A 20,898-nucleotide genomic window follows, 5' to 3' on the forward strand; every position below is an offset into this window, starting at 1 on the left:
GCGTTTAAAGAGAAAGAACTTTGACGAACATTTTTTATTGAACAGTTTTATTCTGTCTTAGAATAAAAACCTTTTTAATATTGTAAGGTGCACTGCAGGTATGTCACGCTGCCGGTTATTACTGGGGTACCAAATGCCCTAGTCAATGACGCAGAGGGCTTGGAAAATGCATGAATTCATATTTTCAGAGCGTGTAGAACTGTTATTTACAGTTTTTTTTTGTTTTTGTTTTTTTCAAATCAGCCCCAGGACATCTCTAATAGTCTACACAGGTACTGCCATAGCACTTGCTTTGATGTTCAGAATGCCTCAGAAATGTGTTCAATGCCATGATTTATGGGTCCTCCAAAAGATTTTGTTGTTAACATGCGAGCAAACAGTATTAAACAATATTATCTAAACTATGGCTGCCAAGTACTGGACCTTAATAATGAAACCAAATTACAAAACATTTTCTTCTGGAGCTACACAAAAGATATAAAATTAAAATTTAAACTATCAACCACCTTTATATACTCCAATTCTCCTACAGTGCAATTTTCCATATCTTTATCACTACTGAATATTTTAAGGAGAAAGTTAACAAAAATCAAAATAGATAAAAATATTTAATCTTTGGATCCCTTTATTCCACGGCCTTCATAAAAACACAAAGTGGCCAGATTTTTTTTCCCACTATAGCTTAAAATGTCAAAAAGATTTACTAATAATTTTAGCAATTAACTCTATACTGAGTCATTTGTGGGTCACAGGTCTAAGGACCAGTGTTTTGATATCTTATAGGTTGCCAAAATAATTTCTAACACTCTGAATCATCTTGAAATATAATGGAAAGAGTCAAGGTATCACAACAAAACTCCAGGCATATCAGGAAGAACAGGTTAATTGACACCTAGTTTTATTGTCTTAAAAAAGGGGGGGGGGTTACTTATTTGAAAATACAGCTAAGTACATTCTTATCTATGATTATTTACATTTGTATACTGAAAATATCTATTATGTGGATAAATCCTGTGATATGCCATTTGCTACAAAATAAAGTTCTTACAATGAGCATAAGTAATTTACCCTTTTTAGATAATGAAAGAATGTATCAAATCTTCATTTACGTTCCAAACATTTAAAAAAAAAATCAAAATAAACAATCTTAAGCCTGAAAAGCTATGAAAAAAAGACCCACCCATACTTCTGCTCCTCAGCACATCAACTTCTGCAAGGACACAGTATGTTTGCTGACTTTAAAATGTTTATTCTTTAAAAAATTAGTTGCTTTTTATACAGCTATACAAAGTTCTTAATGTTTCTTTGGCAATGGAATATAATGGAATTTTACAACTATATAAAAAAGTTACCTTTGCCTAAGAAACAGTATTTACTGTGTGTACATAGTTGACTGACAAAATTCTCTACCATCCAGCACCCTAATTAATTGACGAAATAAGCTACCTCAGAAGGGTTATTACAGGATTTCCAAAAAAAGAAAGAAAGAAAGAAAGAAAAAGAAAGATATAGACAGACACACAGACACATAGACACACAGACCCTTCCTTCTGTGGCTCAAAACAGTATCACGGCCCTATCTGCAGGCAACTCACAATAACTGCCAAATACAATTTAGTGATAAGAAAAATCCTTTCAGTGATGAAAAAATACTTATAAGTTCCACTGGAGTACTGCTTTAGTTTAACTATACATAAGAAATTACTTAACCTTCTGCTATTCCAAATATATTTAATGCTCATTTATTAAGATGAGCCTTCCCTCCCACCCCCAAAATTAACTGTATTGTATCTTTGAAATTAAGCAGAAAAACAAACAAACAAACAAACAAAAACCCAGTGCTGGTGACAAATATACAGCAAATTCACTTTTTCATTCTTCTCAAAGACTGAAACCAATTCTCAGGACCACGAAGAGCTAAAAATCCATCTATTTTCAAAGACTTGTTTGCAGACTATGCAGCAACTTTGTTGTCTTTCTAAAAAGGAAAAAAAAAATTAGCTCATGTTTCAAACTATTGGGGTTTATTAATAAGTATTTCTTTTAAATCTGCTTTATTTTAAGTATATTTTTCATAACCTTTAAATATATCCTCCTCTTACTTTCACGTATAAACTCGTTTCACTGATTTCCAGGAAACACTTTTTATAACTTACACACCCAGCAGTAGCTCATTATCTGTTAAGTGTATTTTCCAGTTAGTAGAGGTTAAAGCAGTGGTGCTGTGGGCTTGTCCTAGCAAGAAGGCCCCCTACGAAGATATAGGCACACCCTACTACCTTTGGTGCCGTCCTAATAATTAAAAAAAAAATTAAGCCTTCATCATAGTAGTCAAACTCATCAAATACAACTGACAACATTTTTTGGAAGAAGATAAATAAAATTCCCGAGTCTTTGATATCTTTACTAAGCAATAAAATATCCAGGTGGTAAAATAACATTTCTCTTCTCCACAGTTTCATGTCAGGAGAAAGCAAGGATTTGGAAATTCATTTTAAAAGGACAACTTTTAAATCTGAAATAAGTTCTGAAAATCAGAGCGCTGCCTGGGAAATGTTTTTAAAAGCAACCAGGGAGAAAGCAATAAAAATCTCAAGGAGCCTCTAGCTTTCCAGTGAGATTAATCCTAAACCAAATGCCTGTACACAGAGCCAAGGGCTTCTCTTTTCCTCAGGACTAGTTGCTACCAGCTAGCTGCTACTAGTTGCTACCTGATTTTTACTGCTGATTCTCACCCTGACTGTTAGAAATACACACTGCCTACGTTAAAAACTTAATTTTATCTGTGTATACAACACCAAACCATTTGTACAATGTTATTAAATTAGAATACAAACGGCATGGTGTAAGTTGATACAGAAAGAAATAAGCTGAAGATGATCCTGATGTCTGTCCCCCACCAGTGCCAACCTTCACATGCCCTGTGTTTTTTTTTTACCTTTCAGAAAGCTGTATGATCAATCCAGACCTTTTAGGGTTCAAAAGCTGTGATTTTCTGAAAGGTAAAAAAAGAAAGCGAGATAGAAAGGGAAAGAGGGAGGGAAAGGGGAGAAGGAAACAGAGAAGTAGCAGGAAGGAAAGGAGAAAATAAAAGGGGAAAGGGAGAGAGTACCATGCTGAGTCATTTCAGATACCTTGTTGTCTCTGGACCCTCTCTGAAGAAACACAGACTCAAATGAAAGGCAACCTGTCTCACCCACCATGGCAGCTTAACCTCCTTAGCAGCAGCGTATAAAATAGGAGTGGGCCACTCTCTCATTAGCCCCAGCCTGATCTCCCAGCCCCCAAAAAAGAAAGAAAAGAAAAAGCACCATAGGACCAAACTCACCACAAGTTTATGTTTCTAACATTATCCTAAGGAAAACTCAGAAGCCGAAGACTAAATTTTGGCTAAGCTTATACCTAGATCAAGAGAGTTAACTCCTCTGGGTCCTTGGTTTCCTAACTATCTATTAAAGTAGGGTGGGAGAGAAGTTCTAGTTTGACTGATATTTCTAAGGAGTTCTAAAAAAAAATATATGATCCTATCTTTACCCATGTTTTCATTAAACAACCAGATCTGCTTATAATGTTCATGTCAGTGGAGCATAAAGAACAAAGCTAACCCATTACATGAAGGCTGCTGCAAATGCCACTGTACTTCATCTCTGAGAAGTATTAGATGCTTCAGAAACAAGTATAATCTTAGAAGGTAAATTTCCTTTATGTAATAGTGGTCAATCACTACTTCCACCTTTAAAGGTGCCAGATGCTATGATTTAGAAGGAACAGGCTGCTGAGAAGGTCTGGGATCTAGTGGCAGACAGAAGGATCATGCAACTTTGGAATGGACAAGCAATGGCTAGCCATACTGATGGACCTTCAGCCTCACTGAAGTAACTTATTCCTAATCAACATGCTAAGTACTTACTTCAAGCCCACTATGGCTCCATGCTGAGATAGGTGTTCTGGTGGAAAGAAAAGTAAAATACATATTCACTAATGCCAAGAGGCTCCCGCCTAGTTAGCAATGCAGAACAAAACAAAACACATGAAATAGGGAATATAAGTATATGTAAAATGTGTGGTGATGAGAGCAGATACCACAGGAGGTCAGAAAAGGAAGAAATCAGTGGAGGAAGGAAGAGAAGTTTCTAAGGATAGAGCAAACCTTAGGCAAGACTGAAAGGAAGCCCCTGTCTTTCAGCTGGGTCTGTCTTCCCACTGGACCATAAACATCAAGAAGGCTGGGACTGCATGTGTTTTGTTACCACCAATGTCCAGCATAGAGCTTGGCATATACGAAGAATTCAATATATTTGGTCAATGAATGAAGTCAGAGTTGGAATCAAGCAGTGTGTATAAGAGATGACCATGAGTCAACTGCTTGAATCGGACAGGTTAAAGGGTAATAATAAATGGGGCTGGATATATCCAGTGGGACCCTTACAGAGTAAAACGAGCAGGCAGTGCAATGTCACATTAGAACCTTCTAGCCATCAGCCTGAGGTCTAGTGAATCTACCACTCCTTGAAACACCCAAGCAGAGGTTGAACTATCTGTCAGGGATACATTAGTGCGGATAAAGGCTCATGCAGACAACCTCTACAATGCATTCTAATTCTACAATATATATGATAGGAGTTTTAACTAAAGGCTCAAAATGGCTGAACAGTGAGACACGGCCTGAAAACGAAGGTTTGCGTTAATAAGTGCATATTCTATGCACACAGTGGTTATTCAAAGGTTTACTGATGACTGCTCAGATAAAGGGAATTAATGATCCAGTCTTACACAACATGACAGCTAACTTTTTCAAATATATGAAAAATCATTATGAAGAAGAGTATATATTCTGTGTATAGACAAGGGTAGAGTTAAACTAATAAGTTTAGAAGGTAGAGGGAAAAAGATTTTGTTCAAATTATGTGTGTGTCTGTGAAATCCTAATAATTAGAGCACACCTGGGGTGGGATGGATGCTCTTAGAAAGTGTAATAAGTTCCCAGCCCTCATAAAGGATACCAACAGAAGAGGTTTTTGGTTTGGCCAGGAGGTCACAACTCTCAGATGCTTTCCAACTCTGAGACTTTAATGGTGTGTCTGAAATAAAACTGTGCAAAACTGAGAGCCAGAAAGGTTTAACAACTCAACTGAGGTCATACTAGCAAAAATTACTAAAATTCTCATCAGGATCAAGGTCTAATTTAAACGTACTTTTTCTCAAACCAAGCTGACTCAATGTGGTCTTCAACAGGAGTTGCCATAGGTTCTTCAACAGGTAGCTGATATGCCTGAAGTGAGGTAAAGAGAAACTGAAGGTCTAAACACCAATCAGTGGGTTATTATGGTAGTTGGCAGAAACGCCTCAAAGGAATGAATGTGGTGATGTGGAAATGGCCCATGATCATGGATACCTCCACAGCCTGGTAGACAAAAGAATACCAAACTGAGATGATGGGAAAGTGAGAAGATGATGAGGACATTCTGAGGAAGGTTAAGTTTAAGTTAATCACAGGACACAATGCAAGTAAATATAGAAAAATGTAAGTGAAAGCATACAAGGTCCAAGTTGAAAAACTGATTAGAAGCTATGAATAGACAAGCTCAGAAAGGGGAGGGGGAAATTGCTGCAGGAGAGGAGAGAGGGAAAGCTCGAGCCTATGCTGAAGTGCAAACATGAACACAATGGAGCAAACTGAACATTGCAGGCAGAAGGAATGGGTAAAAATGTCATGAGATAGGAATAAGCTTGGCACTAAACAAGAGCAAGAAGACCCACATATGTGTAGCAGAATGAATGAAGAAAAGGGCAGTCCCACTGGCAACAAGATCTAGAGCAAGTACTAGACCTCTCATCTGGAGAAACAGGCAGATCATGAAGCACCTTACAGGCTGTGTTAAGGAACATACGTTATTTTTATAAAGAGAGAAATATCAAAAAGTGTTAAAAAAAACAAAAAGCAGGAAGAAAGACTCCACGTTGGGTGGGCAGTTATCAGTGTCAAATATTGCAGAGTAGTTAAGGGCAAATATTTGTGAAAAGGCTACTGAATTCTATAAGCAAAGGTCACTGGCAACCTCAAGAGGAGTAATAGTGGCAAGGAAGAGGAGTTCTGTAGTTCCTAAGACACAGTCCCCTAGCTGAAATGGCCATTTTGCAAGTTAGAAGTGCTGAAGCCACATCAGGCTGCATCTACCATGGCTGGGTATCCTGAGCTAACGACTTGAGGCTAATTTTCAGCAGCCTTGGCTGTGATGACACAATACTAAAGGCATCAAAATTAACAGAACAGATCCAAAAGCCACTAACAATGACCCTTCAAAAGGGATCTCAACAATGACCAGTTTTAAATATTGAATAATGAAATTCCTGCTAGTAGGTCTTTTTGTTTCTTTTCCTTTTCTTTTTTTTTTTAAATTTTTTTTTTAAAATTTATTTTTGGCTGCTTTGGGTCTCCGTTGCTGTGTGCAGGCTTTCTCTAGTTGCAGTGAGCGGGGTCTACTCTTTATTGCAGTGCATGGGTTTCTCACTGCGGTGGCTTCTCTTGCTGCAGAGCAGGGCTCTAGGGTGTGCGGGCTTCAGTAGTTGTGGTATGCAGGCTCAGTAGTTGTGGGGCACGGGCTTAGTTGCTCCGCAGCATGTGGGATCTTCCCAGACCAGGGCTCGAACCCATGTCCCCTGTGCTGGCAGGCGGATTCTTAACCACTGCACCACCAGGGAAGTCCCGGTCTTTTTGTCTCTAGCTGCCCTATGTAATTCCTAGTAGACTTCTTTATGATAGGATTTTGATCGTTTCTTTGATTATATACTTTCCTCTCCACTATCCCTAAAATCGATGACTAGGATAGTAACACTGACTTAAAGACCCCTTTAAATATGTTCTTCCTAGATTCTCTTGGTATTGAAGCATACTTTGTAATATGAAATAAAGGTGATACAATATGGCTCTTTTCTGTACCATATAATATCTTTTAGTGAGCCCCTGTGCCTCCAACAACAACAACAAAATTTTTTTAAGGAAAAGAAATTAATCCTAAGTCAGTCTCTTAACAGGTTTTTGGAAGAAATTTTACCAGTCCATTAAATCTGAAACCATGGCTTTATAACAGAAAGATAAAAAAGAATATCACATTTCTATCTCTTTACTTCCTCCAACTGAAAAGAAAATAGTTAAAAAAGAATTAGATTCATTAACCAAGAAGTTACTGCTCCTTAAAATTATATAAATATCCTAATCAGGTACATCCTCCACTGAAAAGTCAAATGGAAGTTATACAAATGCCCTAAAAATATTCACCTCTAATAGATAAGAGTTTAAAACATTTTGAATTTCATACAACTGCAAGCCAACCCCAAAGCACATAATAATACTTACCCTATATTCGAAATCTGCAAACTCCCTGCCCCCACGACCTCCTCTGAATCCACCACGAAATCCTCGAGGAGTGGCAAAGTTACCACCTCGGCCGCTACCACGTCCTCGGCCACCACGGAAACCAAGACCTCCCCTGCCTCTGTACCCTCCACGGCCACGGTTTGGACGAAGTGGGATTCCAAATGTTTCTGCATTTAATCTTCTTTCTTCAGCCCAGGTTGGTCTCCGTTCTCTATTATGAGAACAAATAATCTTTAGTGTATCAAGTTTTAAAGAACATTTTCCAGCAAAACTATGCAGCACTGATTCCCAAATTAAGGCTAAGTAATTCCTAAGAATCAAAAATAAGCACCTTATCTAAGTCATCACAAGCTGTCCATGGCAATATGTTCCTATAATTCATGTGAAAATATGACTGGTATTAAGCTTCTTGCAAATGCAGTTGATAATACAAAGAAACTGACAACAGCCCCAATAAATGGGATTGGCAATTCACTCTACCCTCCAATCAGCCCCAAAGGAAGAAAGGGCAAAGCCAGGAAAGGAAACCCTGTCTCAGGATGTGAAGAGATGGAGGATAGATCCCTGAGTTCCTAGTACGCTCCTGGCCCAACCTCTGAACCTGACGCCTGAAGCGTCTGAATTGCTGCTGCTGGCCCACAGCCCAGATAATCAGAGGATTCAGAATCATCCCCATCCACGTTTAAAGTGAAGTAGAAAACTGCCACCAGGTGGCACCAAACTGCAGCCTGGAGGACAATTAGGATCAGGCAGCAGAAACCCTGGAACTCTTAGTTTGTTATGTTGGATCCTTTAATTAACCAGTTTTCTGGATCCACATTTACTGCAATATAGCAGAGCTTTACTGTATCAGCAAACTTCATCTGAACTACATTGTAGAGGGGTAAAGTAAAAGGTGTTTAGGTGTTAGATGAATGCCTCTATTTTTATTTACTAATTTTCAAATGTGAATGCATCCCCAAACAAAAGTATATGATTATTTATTTTTCTCAAAGAGCAATATCATTTAAAATTTTAGTATAGATTATCTTCTTTTAGCAAAATAAATCATTAAACAATTGTAGTCATTAGATTTTTTTTTTTTTTTTGCCACACATTGCAGCATACGGGATCTTGGTTCCCCGACCAGGGATTGAACCCGTGGCCCCCCCACCCAGGGATTGAACCCGTGCATTGGAAGTGCGGATTTTTAACCACTGGACTGCCAGGGCAGTCCCTAGATATTTTTAAGTATTCATTAAACTTTGTGAATTTATAAGAATTCATTTCACACTTCAACCTCCTAAGAGCATAAGAGCAGCTTAAAAGACTACCTGTTATCATCACAAGAAATATTATCAAAGAAAGATTTAGTTTTGTCATAATAGCAGTTAGGTCCAAGTGGATCTTCTTCATCTGCATTTCCTTCACTGTTTTGGGTATCAACTCCTGAGTCTCCTTTATCTTCACCATTTACAGGCTTCTCCTGTTTCTCAAGTTTATCTTCTAATGAAAAACAAGCACATACCATAAAAGTCAAGACTTGTACTAAACATCCATAATTCACAAGTCAAATAAGAGTATTTTTTGAATAGAAAAATAAAAACTCACCTTTCAATTTAAGTTTATTATGAAACTCTCTGTCGATTTCCTCCTTGTTAAATTGTGCATTTGCACTTTCAAAGTCAAAGTCTTTCTCAAATTTCATTGGACCATCTCGTCGAATACCAAATCTTCCCCTGCCACCTCGATGACCCCCACGCCCTCTCCTTGGAGCTGAAGGAGCACCTGGAACTATATTAATAAAGAAAGAACAAGCTGGTTTAGAGCAGAAGCTATTATTGTGGTCTTTATGGTCAACAAGAGAAATGCTTACAAGTCTCTATACACATGACGATATTTGTATTTTTTAATATAAAAAAGATGAAGTTTCACAAACATTTAATACATAATAGACTGAGAAGAGCACATATAAAATTTATAAACATGAAATTTATAAATGGCACACGTGAAATTTATATCTATGGGGTTTACACTCATACATGCTACTGATACAGTATACAACCAAACAATTTGGGAGACTTCTGTACTAAATTACTTTGTTCTTCTTATATCCCTAATACCTACAAAATGTCAAATATATATTGGGTTCTCAAAATTCAGGAAGACTTTTATGGAAAGGATCATAGAAATCAAGATTTATAGTGAGAAAAATAGATGAACATTTAGCAGCACAAATTGCAAGATAACACAAAAGACAAGAAGTACATGGTCTCGGATTTCCCTGGTGGCGCAGTGGTTAAGAATCTGCCTGCCAATGCAGGGGACGCGGGTTCTATCCCTGGTCCGGGAAGATCCCACATGCCGCAGAGAACCAAGCCTGTGAGCCACAACTACTGAGCCTGTGCTCTAGAGCCAACGAGCCACAATTACTGAGCCCGTGTGCCACAACTACTGAAGCCCACGCGCCTCGAGCCCGTGCTCCACAACAAGAGAAGCCACTGCAATAAGAAACCCGTGAACAGCAATGAAGAGCAGCCCCCACTCACTGCAACTAGAGAAAGCCCGCGTGCAGCAATGAAGACCCAACGCAGCCAAAAATAAATAAATAAATTTATATTTTTTTAAAAAAAGAAAAGACGTACATGGTCTCAACCACTCCAACCACTTCCTGCTTCACCTTTACTGTCTCCCTCTAAATGGCTCCATATTTTTCAAGTCTTCCTGTATCTATTTTTCTCTACAATTTAATACAATAACAAGATTTATGAGGTATGATAAAGCAATACCAAAGTAGCATAAATTATAGTGAAAACTTGAGAACCCAAATATCCAACACAAGAAGAACAGTTAAGAAGAAAAAAATTAAAAGAGAAACATGGAATAGTATTTGATGTTGGTTAACAGAAAAATATAGAGCACAAAGCACTATGAATTCAATGATTATAATTATGTGAAATGTTTAACACATACTGATAAAGATCAGAAGCGACTACAGAGTAATAGACAGGTTTGTGCTCACTGTTCACTAAAATTTGGCAAATTGTCTAAGTTTGAGAAAACAAACCTCAAAAACCCACAGCAGTATATCCAGACACTTAAATCTAGACAAGCAGGATGTTTAAATATTCAGCTCTACTACTGAAAATGTCTTGGCCAAAAGCCAGAAATTACAGCACAGTATTTCTGTCTTAAATTTTGAAGGGCAGTGAGAGATACTTTTATTTATTGCTTTACATGATTTATATTTTATTTTTTAAATTGAAGTATAGTTGATTTACAATGTTGTATTAGTTTCTGGTATACAGCAAAGTGAATCAGTAGACACACACACCACACACATATACACATATTCTTTTTATATTAAAATATGCAGTGCTTCATGAATTTGCATGTTATCCTTGTGCAGGAGCCATGCTAACCTTCTCCGTATCGTTCCAATTTTAGTATATGTGCTGCCAAAGCGTGCACTACTTTACACGATTTTTCAATGATGGAAGCATGGCAATTATTTTACCTTGAGAAGAGAGGGATTCTTTTTCCAAATTAAAAAAAGTGAAACATAGTAAACCAAACCAAAACCTCTGTAATTCTATGGCACACAGCACAAATAAAATACATATAGGGACTTCCCTGGCGGTCCAGTGGTTAAGACTTTGCCTTCCAGTGCAGGGGGTTCGGGTTCAATCCCTGGTTGGGGAGCTAAGATCCCACATGCCTCATAGCCAAAAAAACCAAGACATAACTCAGAAGCAATACTGTAACAAATTCAATAAAGGCTTAAAAAAAAAATGGTCCACATCAAAAAACAACAAATAAAAACATAAACATATAAAAATGTACAGAAGAAATAGTGTTTATACATTTAAAATTGTATCTAGCTTTCTAAAATTAAGTGAAAGAGCATCTTCCAATTATTATGTAATTAAAGAGATCACACACTGCTTTTATTTTTTAATTTGGAAGAGTTTATAATTATAATTTATTCTCTGCTAATAAATTTGAGAAGAATAAAATGGATGGATTTGGGGTAAATGTCATAGATTACAAAACAGGTAAAGAAAGTATACAATCATATTAAATCAATAATAATGAAAGAAAGTTAAAGTCCTTGAATAACTACTTCAAAAAAAAAAGGAGCCCAGAGCTTAATTTTAATGAGAAAACTTCTCAATTTTAAAGGTACAGATAATTCAATTCTTTTTTAAAACATTTATTTTATTGAAGCATAGTTGATTTACAATGCTGTGTTAACTTCTGTTGTACAGCAAAGTGAGTCAGTTATATATATTCTTTTTCATATTCTTTTCCATTACAGTATATTACAGGATATTGAATATAGTTCCCGATAATTCCATTCTTTTTTTTCTTTTGGCCATGCCACGCGGCTTGCAGGATTTTAGTTCCCTGATCAGGGATTGAACGCAGGCCATGGCAGTGAAAGCACTGAGTCCTAACCATTAGGCCACCAGGGAACTCCCAATTCCATTCTTAAGAGCATAGAAAACAATTTTATAATGCTAACATGAAACTGACACAAAAACATAAAAAAATACAAAAGACAGTACAAAAGAGAAAGCCATAAAACAATGTAAATATAAATATACAAGTCCTACTTGCAGATAACATTCAAGAATATATCAATAGACAACTGCCTACCATCAAGTAGGGTTTATTCCAGACACGTGATTAAAAAAAAAAAAAAATCTTTTGAAATAATTAGGTTAAAAAAAATTGAAATAAAAGTAGAGTGGTTCTATATGCCTATCACCCAGCTTCCCCTCCAACAGTTACATCTTGATTATCTATTGTACATTATCAAAAACTGGGAAAAACCAGGACACTGGCACAATATAATTAACTATACTATAGATCTCATATTCAGATTTCAACAGTTTTGGATGTTCTCATTTTTTTGTATGTCTTTATGTACAGTTCTATGACATTTTGCTACGTATACAGATCCACAGTACCCCCACCATAAGATAAAAAACTGTCTGTTACCACAATGAAACTCCCCTGTGCTACTCCTTTATAGTCACCAACCCTTGCTATTCTTTCTTTATAGTAATTATGCATCATACATTTCAAATGTTCCCTCTATTGAAAAGCATAGGATAAGGCTTTCAGATCCAAGTAACAACTTACCAATTTGTCTCTTGCTATCATTTCTGAGTTGCTCATTTTCTGGTCTTGAAACCTTGTGTACTTCAGCTATAGAACACACAGAAAGTGACAGTTAACTTAGGACACATAATCAAAAACTTCTGGAAAGTTAGAAATGGAAAAACAAACAAACCCAGAACAAAACCAAAAATCTATATATCCCCACCACCATCACTACTTTGAGTCAAATTTGAAAGACTGAACATTCTATCAAGTTCAGTTTAAACTTTCTAGGATCATTTACATAGAGTAAATGTTTTTAATGAAAGTAAGTTGAATGGAAGATGTTGACCAGTCAATTAAAAAATAGTAAATAGCTAAAGTTCTACCTCGCCTGTGCTCTTGATTCTCTATTGCTTTTTGGCTGGTTGATTGTAAAGGCCTGGTTGATGATACAGGGCTCCTTCTCCCAACAGGTGCCGGAGCAGGTAAGTGGGCCGAGGCTGTCTGCACTGCTTGTTCCATGGTTGGGCTTTTTCTCAAAGGGTCTAACTGAGGGCTTGAACGACCTGAAACGTAACCAAAAGATATGAAACTATCCCTATCCTCTGGGGGTTTCAAAATCACCTAGATCCTAAAACTAGGTCTAGAGTTTTACTTCTACCAATTCAAATCCTCAGCACAATCTGAATCCATCTACTCATTAGACCAGAGTTTAAAACTGTTTATCTTTAGTGGGCTGGTCACTTGATCAGTAAAAAAAATAAAATAAAATAAAATAAACCCCAAAACAAACAAACAAAATCTGGTACAAAATCCCCCAGGAGTATTATCAAAGATAATTTAGGCAGGTCAGATGTAGGCTTTCCCCAATAACCACAACCACCAGATTACACTGAGACTTTAGCCATTATTTCTAGAGGCTTTAACTTCTTTTAAAATTTATTTTTGGGTGCTTTGGGTCTTCCTTGCTGTGTGCGGGCTTTCTCTAGTTGCGGACAGCGGGGGCTACTCTTCCTTGTGGTGCACGGTCTTCTCATTGCAGTGGCTTCTCTTGCTGCGGAGCACAGGCTCTAGGCGCGCGGGCTTCAGTAACTGTGGCTCCGGGATCTAGAGCGCAGGCTCTGTAGTTGTGGCGCACGGGCTTAGTTGCTCCGCGGCATGTGGGATCTTCTCAGACCAGGGATTGAACCCGTGTCCCCTGCTTTGGCAGGCGGGTTCTTAACCACTGTGCCACCAGGGAAGTCCTAACTTTTTTAGTACTTTCTGAAGATATGTCTAAAGTGATACCCTTATATCTATAAGTATTATCTGAATTAAATTTCTATTATAAAGGAAGTAAAGAACTAGAAAGTCAGGTGAAATTCTTCGATTCCTTGGAGTCTTGGGTAATTAAACATCAATACTAAAAGGCCAGCAACAAATAAACCCTTCAGATAATTACACAGTAGCCATACTCACCCTTTGCTGTTTGAATGATCACTTGGCAAATTTTTGCTTAATATGGGTTTTGTACTTACAAATTCCATTTTTTCTTCCATGAGGTCAGAGCCTGGTCACAGTATGAACAGAAGAATGTAACACTGGGCACTCCCATCATGCTTTTTGTCTCTAATGTTTGCCATAAATCTCCGCTCAAGATGCTCTCACATCCCATGATATTGCACCAAAATAGGTTTTGCTTTATAAAATTGTCCTCATTTTATGTAAAAAAAAAATATTCCCAAATATGCTGCAAATGTTACTACCCACCTGTGCTATCTGCACAGGCTCCAAACTGGGGAACTGGTGAGTACTGACAGCACATTGGTTGTGCACCAGGTGCTTCAGGGACTGCTTATTAGTAATACTCCCCAAATATACGGTTAACTAAAGTATGCAATTACAAATGTGTGTCACCATTTCCAGCATTAATGACAAAGTTTACTCTGTCATTAATAGAAACACTGTAATTTTCCCACTGATTATAATGGGAAATCATAGTGGTTTATACAAGTTTTGGTCTAAGAGAAAACATTTTGTAATCACTTATCACCTTATAAACAGATTTATTTGTCAAACAAGTGTTAAGTTTTTGGAAAAGCCTATTGTTTAGGTAATTTTATAATAGTACATTAAATGGTCTTATAAACTTACAAAACTTTACTTCATTAAGGCTTTTCTTTAAGATCCTGTGACTCACAATATTACAGAACTGCAAGTGATAGGGCAATCACAGTAAGTAATAACTCACTGCTGTGTGTTTTTCTTTTTAATATTTATTTATTTGGCTGCACTGGGTCTTAGTTATGGTATGCGGGATCTTTTAGTTGCAATATGTGGGATCTAGTTCCCTGACCAGGGATCAAACCTGGGCCCTCTGAATTGGGAGCACGGAGTCTTAGCCACAGGTAAGTGCCTGTATTTTGAAAACCTTCGTAATTAAAGTCTGGTACTACATCATGATGGCAATTTTGTTATAAATAGGGAAATACAGGTGATACTGGACATATTAGGGATAAACTCAAAAGCTCTTTTATAATAAACACACCCCCGAGTTATCTTCACATTCTTATTCTTACAGTTACAAGAAAATTCTAGGTGTTAAAATTTTATAAATTTCAAAAATTTTAGTTGGTGAAATCAAAATGCAGATTCTCAGGCCACCTCTCCCATTGTTTTATTTAAACATACCTCTTTCTTCTAATAAATATGTAATTAAATTTAGAAAAACATTTTAATCTATTCAAAACTTATTTTAGCCTTAAGTATGAGGGAAGGATTCTAGAGTTACTTTTCCAAGTGATCAGGCAGTTGTCTGTTCACAAAATCATTTACTGGATGGATCATTTAGTAGTCTTTCTCTACTAATTTAAAAATAATATCTTTATCATATACTAATTATTTATTTATACTTGGATCTATTTTTGACTTTTGCTCTATTCATCTCTAAATTTATTCCTGTACTGCTTTATTTTATGTATACTTTATTAAGGAGGTAAGCCCTATCTCATTACTTTTTTTTTTTTTTTTTTTTTTTGCAGTACGCGGGCCTCTCACTGTTGTGGCCTCTCCGGTTGCGGAGCACAGGCTCCAGACGTGCAGGCTCAGTGGCCATGGCTCACGGGCCTAGCCGCTCCACGGCATGTGGCATCTTCCCAGACCGGGGCATGAACCCGTGTCCCCTGCATCGGCAGGCGGACTCTCAACTACTGTGCCACCAGGGAAGTCCTCATTACTTGTATTTTTAAAACATATCTAGGTATACTTGCATGCTTATTTTTAAGATAGTCTGTGTATCTATTTTATTAGGTTCTCTTACTATTCCATGTAGATTTATTGAAAGTACAGTAAATTTAATTATTATGAGAAATAAAGTCTTCCTAATACTAAATCTTTTTATCTAGGAATAAGATATCTTTCTTTGATTACATGTAACTTCTTTTATGTCCCTCTATTATATTTTGCATCTTTCATCATAGAGACTGGCCATATTTCTTATTATGTATTTTATATATAATTTCTATTTCTCATCATTGTGAACATCTTCTTTTATCCCCATTAATAATCAGTGGGTTAGGTTTTAGGACATCTATTTTTTTTTTTTAATTTATTTAATTTTTGGCTGCATTGGGTCTTCACTGCTGTGCAAAGGCTTTCTCTAGTTGCAGTGAGCAGGAGCTACTCTTCGCTGTGGCGCACAGGCTTCTCATTGTTGTGGCTTCTCTTACTGCTGAGCATGGGCTCTAGGCACGTGGGCTTCAATAGTTGTAGCATGCGGGCTCAGCAGTTGTGGCTCATGGGCTCTACAGCACAGGCTCAGTAGTTGTAGCTCACGGGCTTCGCTGCTCTGCGGCCATGTGGGATCTTCCTCGACCAGGGCTCGAACCCGTGTCCCCTGCACTGGCAGGCGGATCCTTAAACCACTGAGCCATGGGGGAAGCCCTAGGACATCTACTGATTTTTATACTTATTCTCTACATTTTACCTCTATCTAATTTAAGTCTCATATTAGTTCTAGTTTTTCAGTGAATTCTCAACTCCAAGTAGGAAGTCAGCATTGGCAAATAATGCTATTCTAATATTAATACTTCTTATTTCTTTTTCATGTATTCCTGACATAGCTAAAAATTCCAGAACAATGCTGACTAGCAATGAGAAAGGGAATCCTCACTTATGATTTTAATAAGAATCCTTCTGGTGCTTCAATATTAAGGTTAATGTTGGTTATTAATTAAGATAGCTAACATCTACTGAGCACGTTCTATGTGTCAGGCATTATGTTAAGGACACTGATACATTTCAAAAAAATTTAACCCTTACAATAAGTCTGTTGTTTTATCAGTAAAGTCCTGTTTTATAGTATGGAACACTAAAGCTTAAAAAGATTAAATATCTTCTCTAAGAAGGAAATCTTAAAAAAATTAACAAACCAATAACAAACACACACAAATATACACTTATGTTAACCTAGATGAAAGTCTGGATGTAAATATTTGTTATTTCTGGGTGGTGAGATTATAGGTATTTTTATTTTCTTCCTATGCTTAGTGTATTTCTTTTTTAAAAAATTTATTGAAGTATAGTTCATTTACAAAGTTGTGTTAATTTCTACTGTACAGCAAAGTGATTCAGTTATACATATATATATACACACATATATTTTATATATATATATACATTCTTTTCCATTATGGTTTATCACAGGATATTGAATATAGCTTCCCGTGCTATACAGTGCGCTTAGTGTATTTCTAATTTACCTACAAAAAATCTTTAGAATGTTAAAAAATTAAAAATTAAGTTTTAAAAAAATCAATATGAATAAAAGTAACTACAACTATTTCAAAATATCTAAAGTGAGATACACAGGATTATGTTTAGCATTGGCTTGATTTTACCCTCAAGTGCTTTAAAAAATACTGTCCTGATCATAATAGCATCTTTCTGAAATGACTTTACATTGTTTTATTTAAAAGTAAACATCCATATAAAGCAATGGGCCAGTTTCACCCACTTTAGCAGCAGATAAAGAATCCTGGGACCACTGAAGGTTATGAGACTGGTTGGTGGAAAGACAGAATTAAAAAGAAATGAAACAGGATCCTTTAAGCTTATTAAAATGCAGATCTCCAAGCTCCAGGGATTCTGATGTAGCAGTTCTCAGGACCTACATTTTTAAGAAGCATTCCAGATCAGATGATTTGATTGTGAGTGGCCCACACTGAGAGCCACTGCTCTAGATTCTATGAGGATGCTAGGAAAGATGCAACAGCATAATGAATAGTTTGTTTCCTCAGCTACTATTTCAAATTCATCAAGGATAGTTCATCCTCAGTGGTGTCTGAGATTGACCAGTAAGTATTATATACAAGTAATATAATTGTTTTGTAAAAAAAAAAAAGGTCAAACTTAGACAATGTTCACCATTTCAGTTTTATGATCTAAGAGTTATAAAAAGTCTGAACAGTAGAAGTCATTCAATAATGTACTTATTGAACAACAATTAAAATTTTTTTTTAAAGAACTAAGTAGAAATTATACATGTGAGTTACAACCTGCAAAAGCTCTTACATTCAGAGAAAGACTACTATCTATAGAAATTTAGAATGGAAAATTTTGAAGGAAAAAACAGCTTACCTTGAGATAACTGTGTTTTCAGAGATCTTGTATCCTGTGTAAAGGCAGAACCAACTGCACTACTTTGGGATAGGGCACCGCTGTTTGATGCTTCTGTTCCAAAGGATGTCAAGGAGCTTCCAGCTTTAAGAAAATTTTTTTGAATGACAAAAAATTTTAAACCTTTCAATTATATAAAGTAGCACAGCATTTTAATGATAATTGTCTCTCCCTATAGCACTTGTGTAAATTAATAATACTGGAAATTAATGAAACTGAATCAAAAAATACTTTGAGAAATTTTTGACAATATATAAAAAGCAAGCCCATATATACTCCAGCATCTTTGTTTGTTTGTTTTGTTTTGGCTTTTTTTTTTTTGTGGTACGTGGGCTTCTCACTGCTGAGGCCTCTCCCGCTGTGGAACACAGGCTCTAGACACACAGGCCCAGCGGCCATGGCTCACGGGCCCAGCCGCTCCACGGCATGCGGGATCCTCCCGGACCGGGGCTCGAACCCGCGTCCCCTGCATTGGCAGGCGGGCTCCCAACCACCACGCCACCAGGGAAGCCCTACTCCAGCATCTTTGGATGCAAACAATTTTTTTAACATATGCAATACTCTCCTGGACAGTTATACAGATGGGACAGCAAGGATGTACATCAGATAGAGAAGTAGCAGAAATGGTACATTCAATACCATCATTAAGGTTCAATTATCTTAACACCAAGTATCTGCACAAATAGTCAAATCAGCAGACAGGTCTATGAAGAGCTTTTCCAGCATTTCCAAGGCAGTGGACAATGGACTCCAGTCCATTCTAATGCCTCCCCTCAGTACAGTATTGTGGGCTGCATTCTGCCTAAAGCAACCACAAAAAGTTCTGGTAATATGAGGAACAAAATATGAGGAAAGGACCTTTGCTATACTAGGTTATGTCAATCTTCTTTTCTACATTTCTTCAGAACTTATGGATCAATCACTTTCCATATACTGTGCTCTCTTCTTAATATTTAATCTACATAGGCTTTCTCTAGCAGGAACTGTTTCAATAGCCCCTCTTCCCCCACCTCTAAATCCAATATAAAAGTGGTACTGAGAATAATCTTTTATGAAACAGAAAAATAATCACATCACTACAGTGCTTAGGACTCTCTGATGGCTTTCCACTGCCCTCACGAAAAAAGTTCAAACTATTTACCTTAGTTTATAGGGTCCTCCCCCTTATCTGCCTACCTCTTTTCTCATTACTCATTTATACCTCTTTGTTCCACAACAGAAGTTTAACTACCTGCTTTAAAATTACTTGAAGATTATGATCATGTTCCTCACATCTTCTAATTTCCAAGCTAAGCAACTCTAGTTCCTTCAACAATTACTCACCTTCACATGCTCTTTAAGCCTTGCCTCTTTTGACTTCTCCTAATTTAATGAATTCTAGTTGTTCATATCTCTCTTAAAACGGGGCATCAGAACTCAGCAAAGTACCTCAGACAATAAGAATGAATGGGACTCCTTTAGAGGTGTAATCCATTCAGGCTGCAGTCCCAGCCAGCTAAGGAGAGGCCTAACATAACCTCCCACAACATCCCCAGAAATGTTGAGGCTACTGCTCTCAATAATTCTGTGGGATGCTGAATCTATCCCATTATCCCTAGTATTTCTGGGTAATGACCAAGACATAAACCACTCTGATGATGTGTATTCAACCTCCATCCTGCTCTGACTCAACCTCCCACTCACTGCTTGCGCCTGCCTCCCCACCACCACCTAGCCCCATGAGCAAACTCTTCTACATCCTCCGTCTCTTTTCTGACTTCCCAGTCATACTACACCCACCTCCCTCGTGCCATTGCTGCTATTGATTTATCTCAAGTTATTTTTCATGTAGAGTGTGAGGCAGGGGTCACTGTTAATTTTTTCCAAATAGATATCTAGCTGCTGCAAGATCATTTGTTAAAAGGATTTCCCCTTCTATCCACAGGAAAATAAAAGTGAAATTTATAATCATCATTCACAAAAAAAACCAAAACAAAACAAAAAAGATTTCCCCTTCTCCACTGAACTGCACTGGCATCTCTGTCTTAAATCAGCATTTAAGTAGGTCTATTTCTGTACTCTCTATTCTTTACCCTGGTATATCTGTGTATTCTTATATCAATAATTCCCTGTTCTGAATCTTGAAATTGGGTGTATACCTCAAACTTCCTCTTTCTTCAAGAGTAGTTTGGCTATTATAGATTTTGTATTTCCATACAAATATTAGAATCAGCATGTCAATTTCTAGTTTTAAAGTGTGATGGGATTTTGATCAGGATTGTGTTCAACCTGTAAACCAATTCTGGGGAAAGTGTCATCATAAAAATAATATTGAATATTCTAACCCATAAGCATGGATTAACTCTCCATTTATTTAGATCTCTAAATTCTCTCAGCAGTGTTTTGTGATTTTTATTGTAGAGCAGAGTTTTCTCAACTTCAGCACTACTGACGTGTTGGGCCAGATAATTTTTTGTTGAGAGGGGTTGTCCCATGCATTGTAGGATGTTAAGTAGCATCCCTGGCCTCTACCCATTAGATGCTAGTAGTATCACCCAGTTGTGACAAACAAAAATGTCTCCAGGCATTACCAAATGTCCCCTGAGGGAGGGGGGTAAAATGAACTCCCCTCCACTGAGAACCACATAGAGATTTTCAAATACTATCTTTTGTTACATTCATTCCCGGGTATCTGATGTTATTGGTGCTATTGTAAGCTTTGTTGCACTTTATATTTCATTTACCAATAATTTGTTCTAGATCAGCAAACTTTATCTACAAGTAGCCAGATGGTAAAT

The 20,898-nt window shown here is 37.0% G+C and overlaps 1 protein-coding gene and 1 non-coding gene across 8 annotated transcripts in view; both read right to left on the reverse strand.

Annotated features, from left to right (window-relative positions):
* Positions 1 to 875: 875 nt before the first annotated feature.
* Positions 876 to 20,898, reverse strand: part of LSM14A (LSM14A mRNA processing body assembly factor) — a 56,210-nt gene continuing 36,187 nt past the window's right edge. Inside the window, exons 4-12 of one of the 7 annotated variants that reach the window (XM_032612314.1) lie at positions 18,083 to 18,205; positions 12,853 to 13,032; positions 12,506 to 12,571; positions 8,969 to 9,151; positions 8,692 to 8,863; positions 7,358 to 7,589; positions 5,196 to 5,272; positions 3,911 to 3,947; positions 876 to 1,978 (exon numbers count right to left, since the gene is read on the reverse strand). In XM_032612314.1, coding sequence (XP_032468205.1) covers positions 1,955 to 1,978; positions 3,911 to 3,947; positions 5,196 to 5,272; positions 7,358 to 7,589; positions 8,692 to 8,863; positions 8,969 to 9,151; positions 12,506 to 12,571; positions 12,853 to 13,032; positions 18,083 to 18,205 — 1,094 coding nt within the window. In that variant the 3' untranslated portion in view covers positions 876 to 1,954. Of the gene's footprint in view, positions 2,996 to 3,910; positions 3,948 to 5,195; positions 5,273 to 7,357; positions 7,590 to 8,691; positions 8,864 to 8,968; positions 9,152 to 12,505; positions 12,572 to 12,852; positions 13,033 to 18,082; positions 18,206 to 20,898 lie in introns of all 7 variants that reach the window. The other 6 variants (XM_032612315.1, XM_032612316.1, XM_032612320.1 and 3 more) reach the window with 6 other exon arrangements.
* Positions 10,722 to 10,828, reverse strand: LOC116744872. Its single transcript, XR_004347200.1, has one exon. It is a non-coding gene; the product is annotated as a U6 spliceosomal RNA (small nuclear RNA).

The sequence above is a fragment of the Phocoena sinus genome, chromosome 19 (genome assembly GCF_008692025.1).
Source record: "Phocoena sinus isolate mPhoSin1 chromosome 19, mPhoSin1.pri, whole genome shotgun sequence".
NCBI classification, from domain to species: domain Eukaryota; kingdom Metazoa; phylum Chordata; class Mammalia; order Artiodactyla; family Phocoenidae; genus Phocoena; species Phocoena sinus.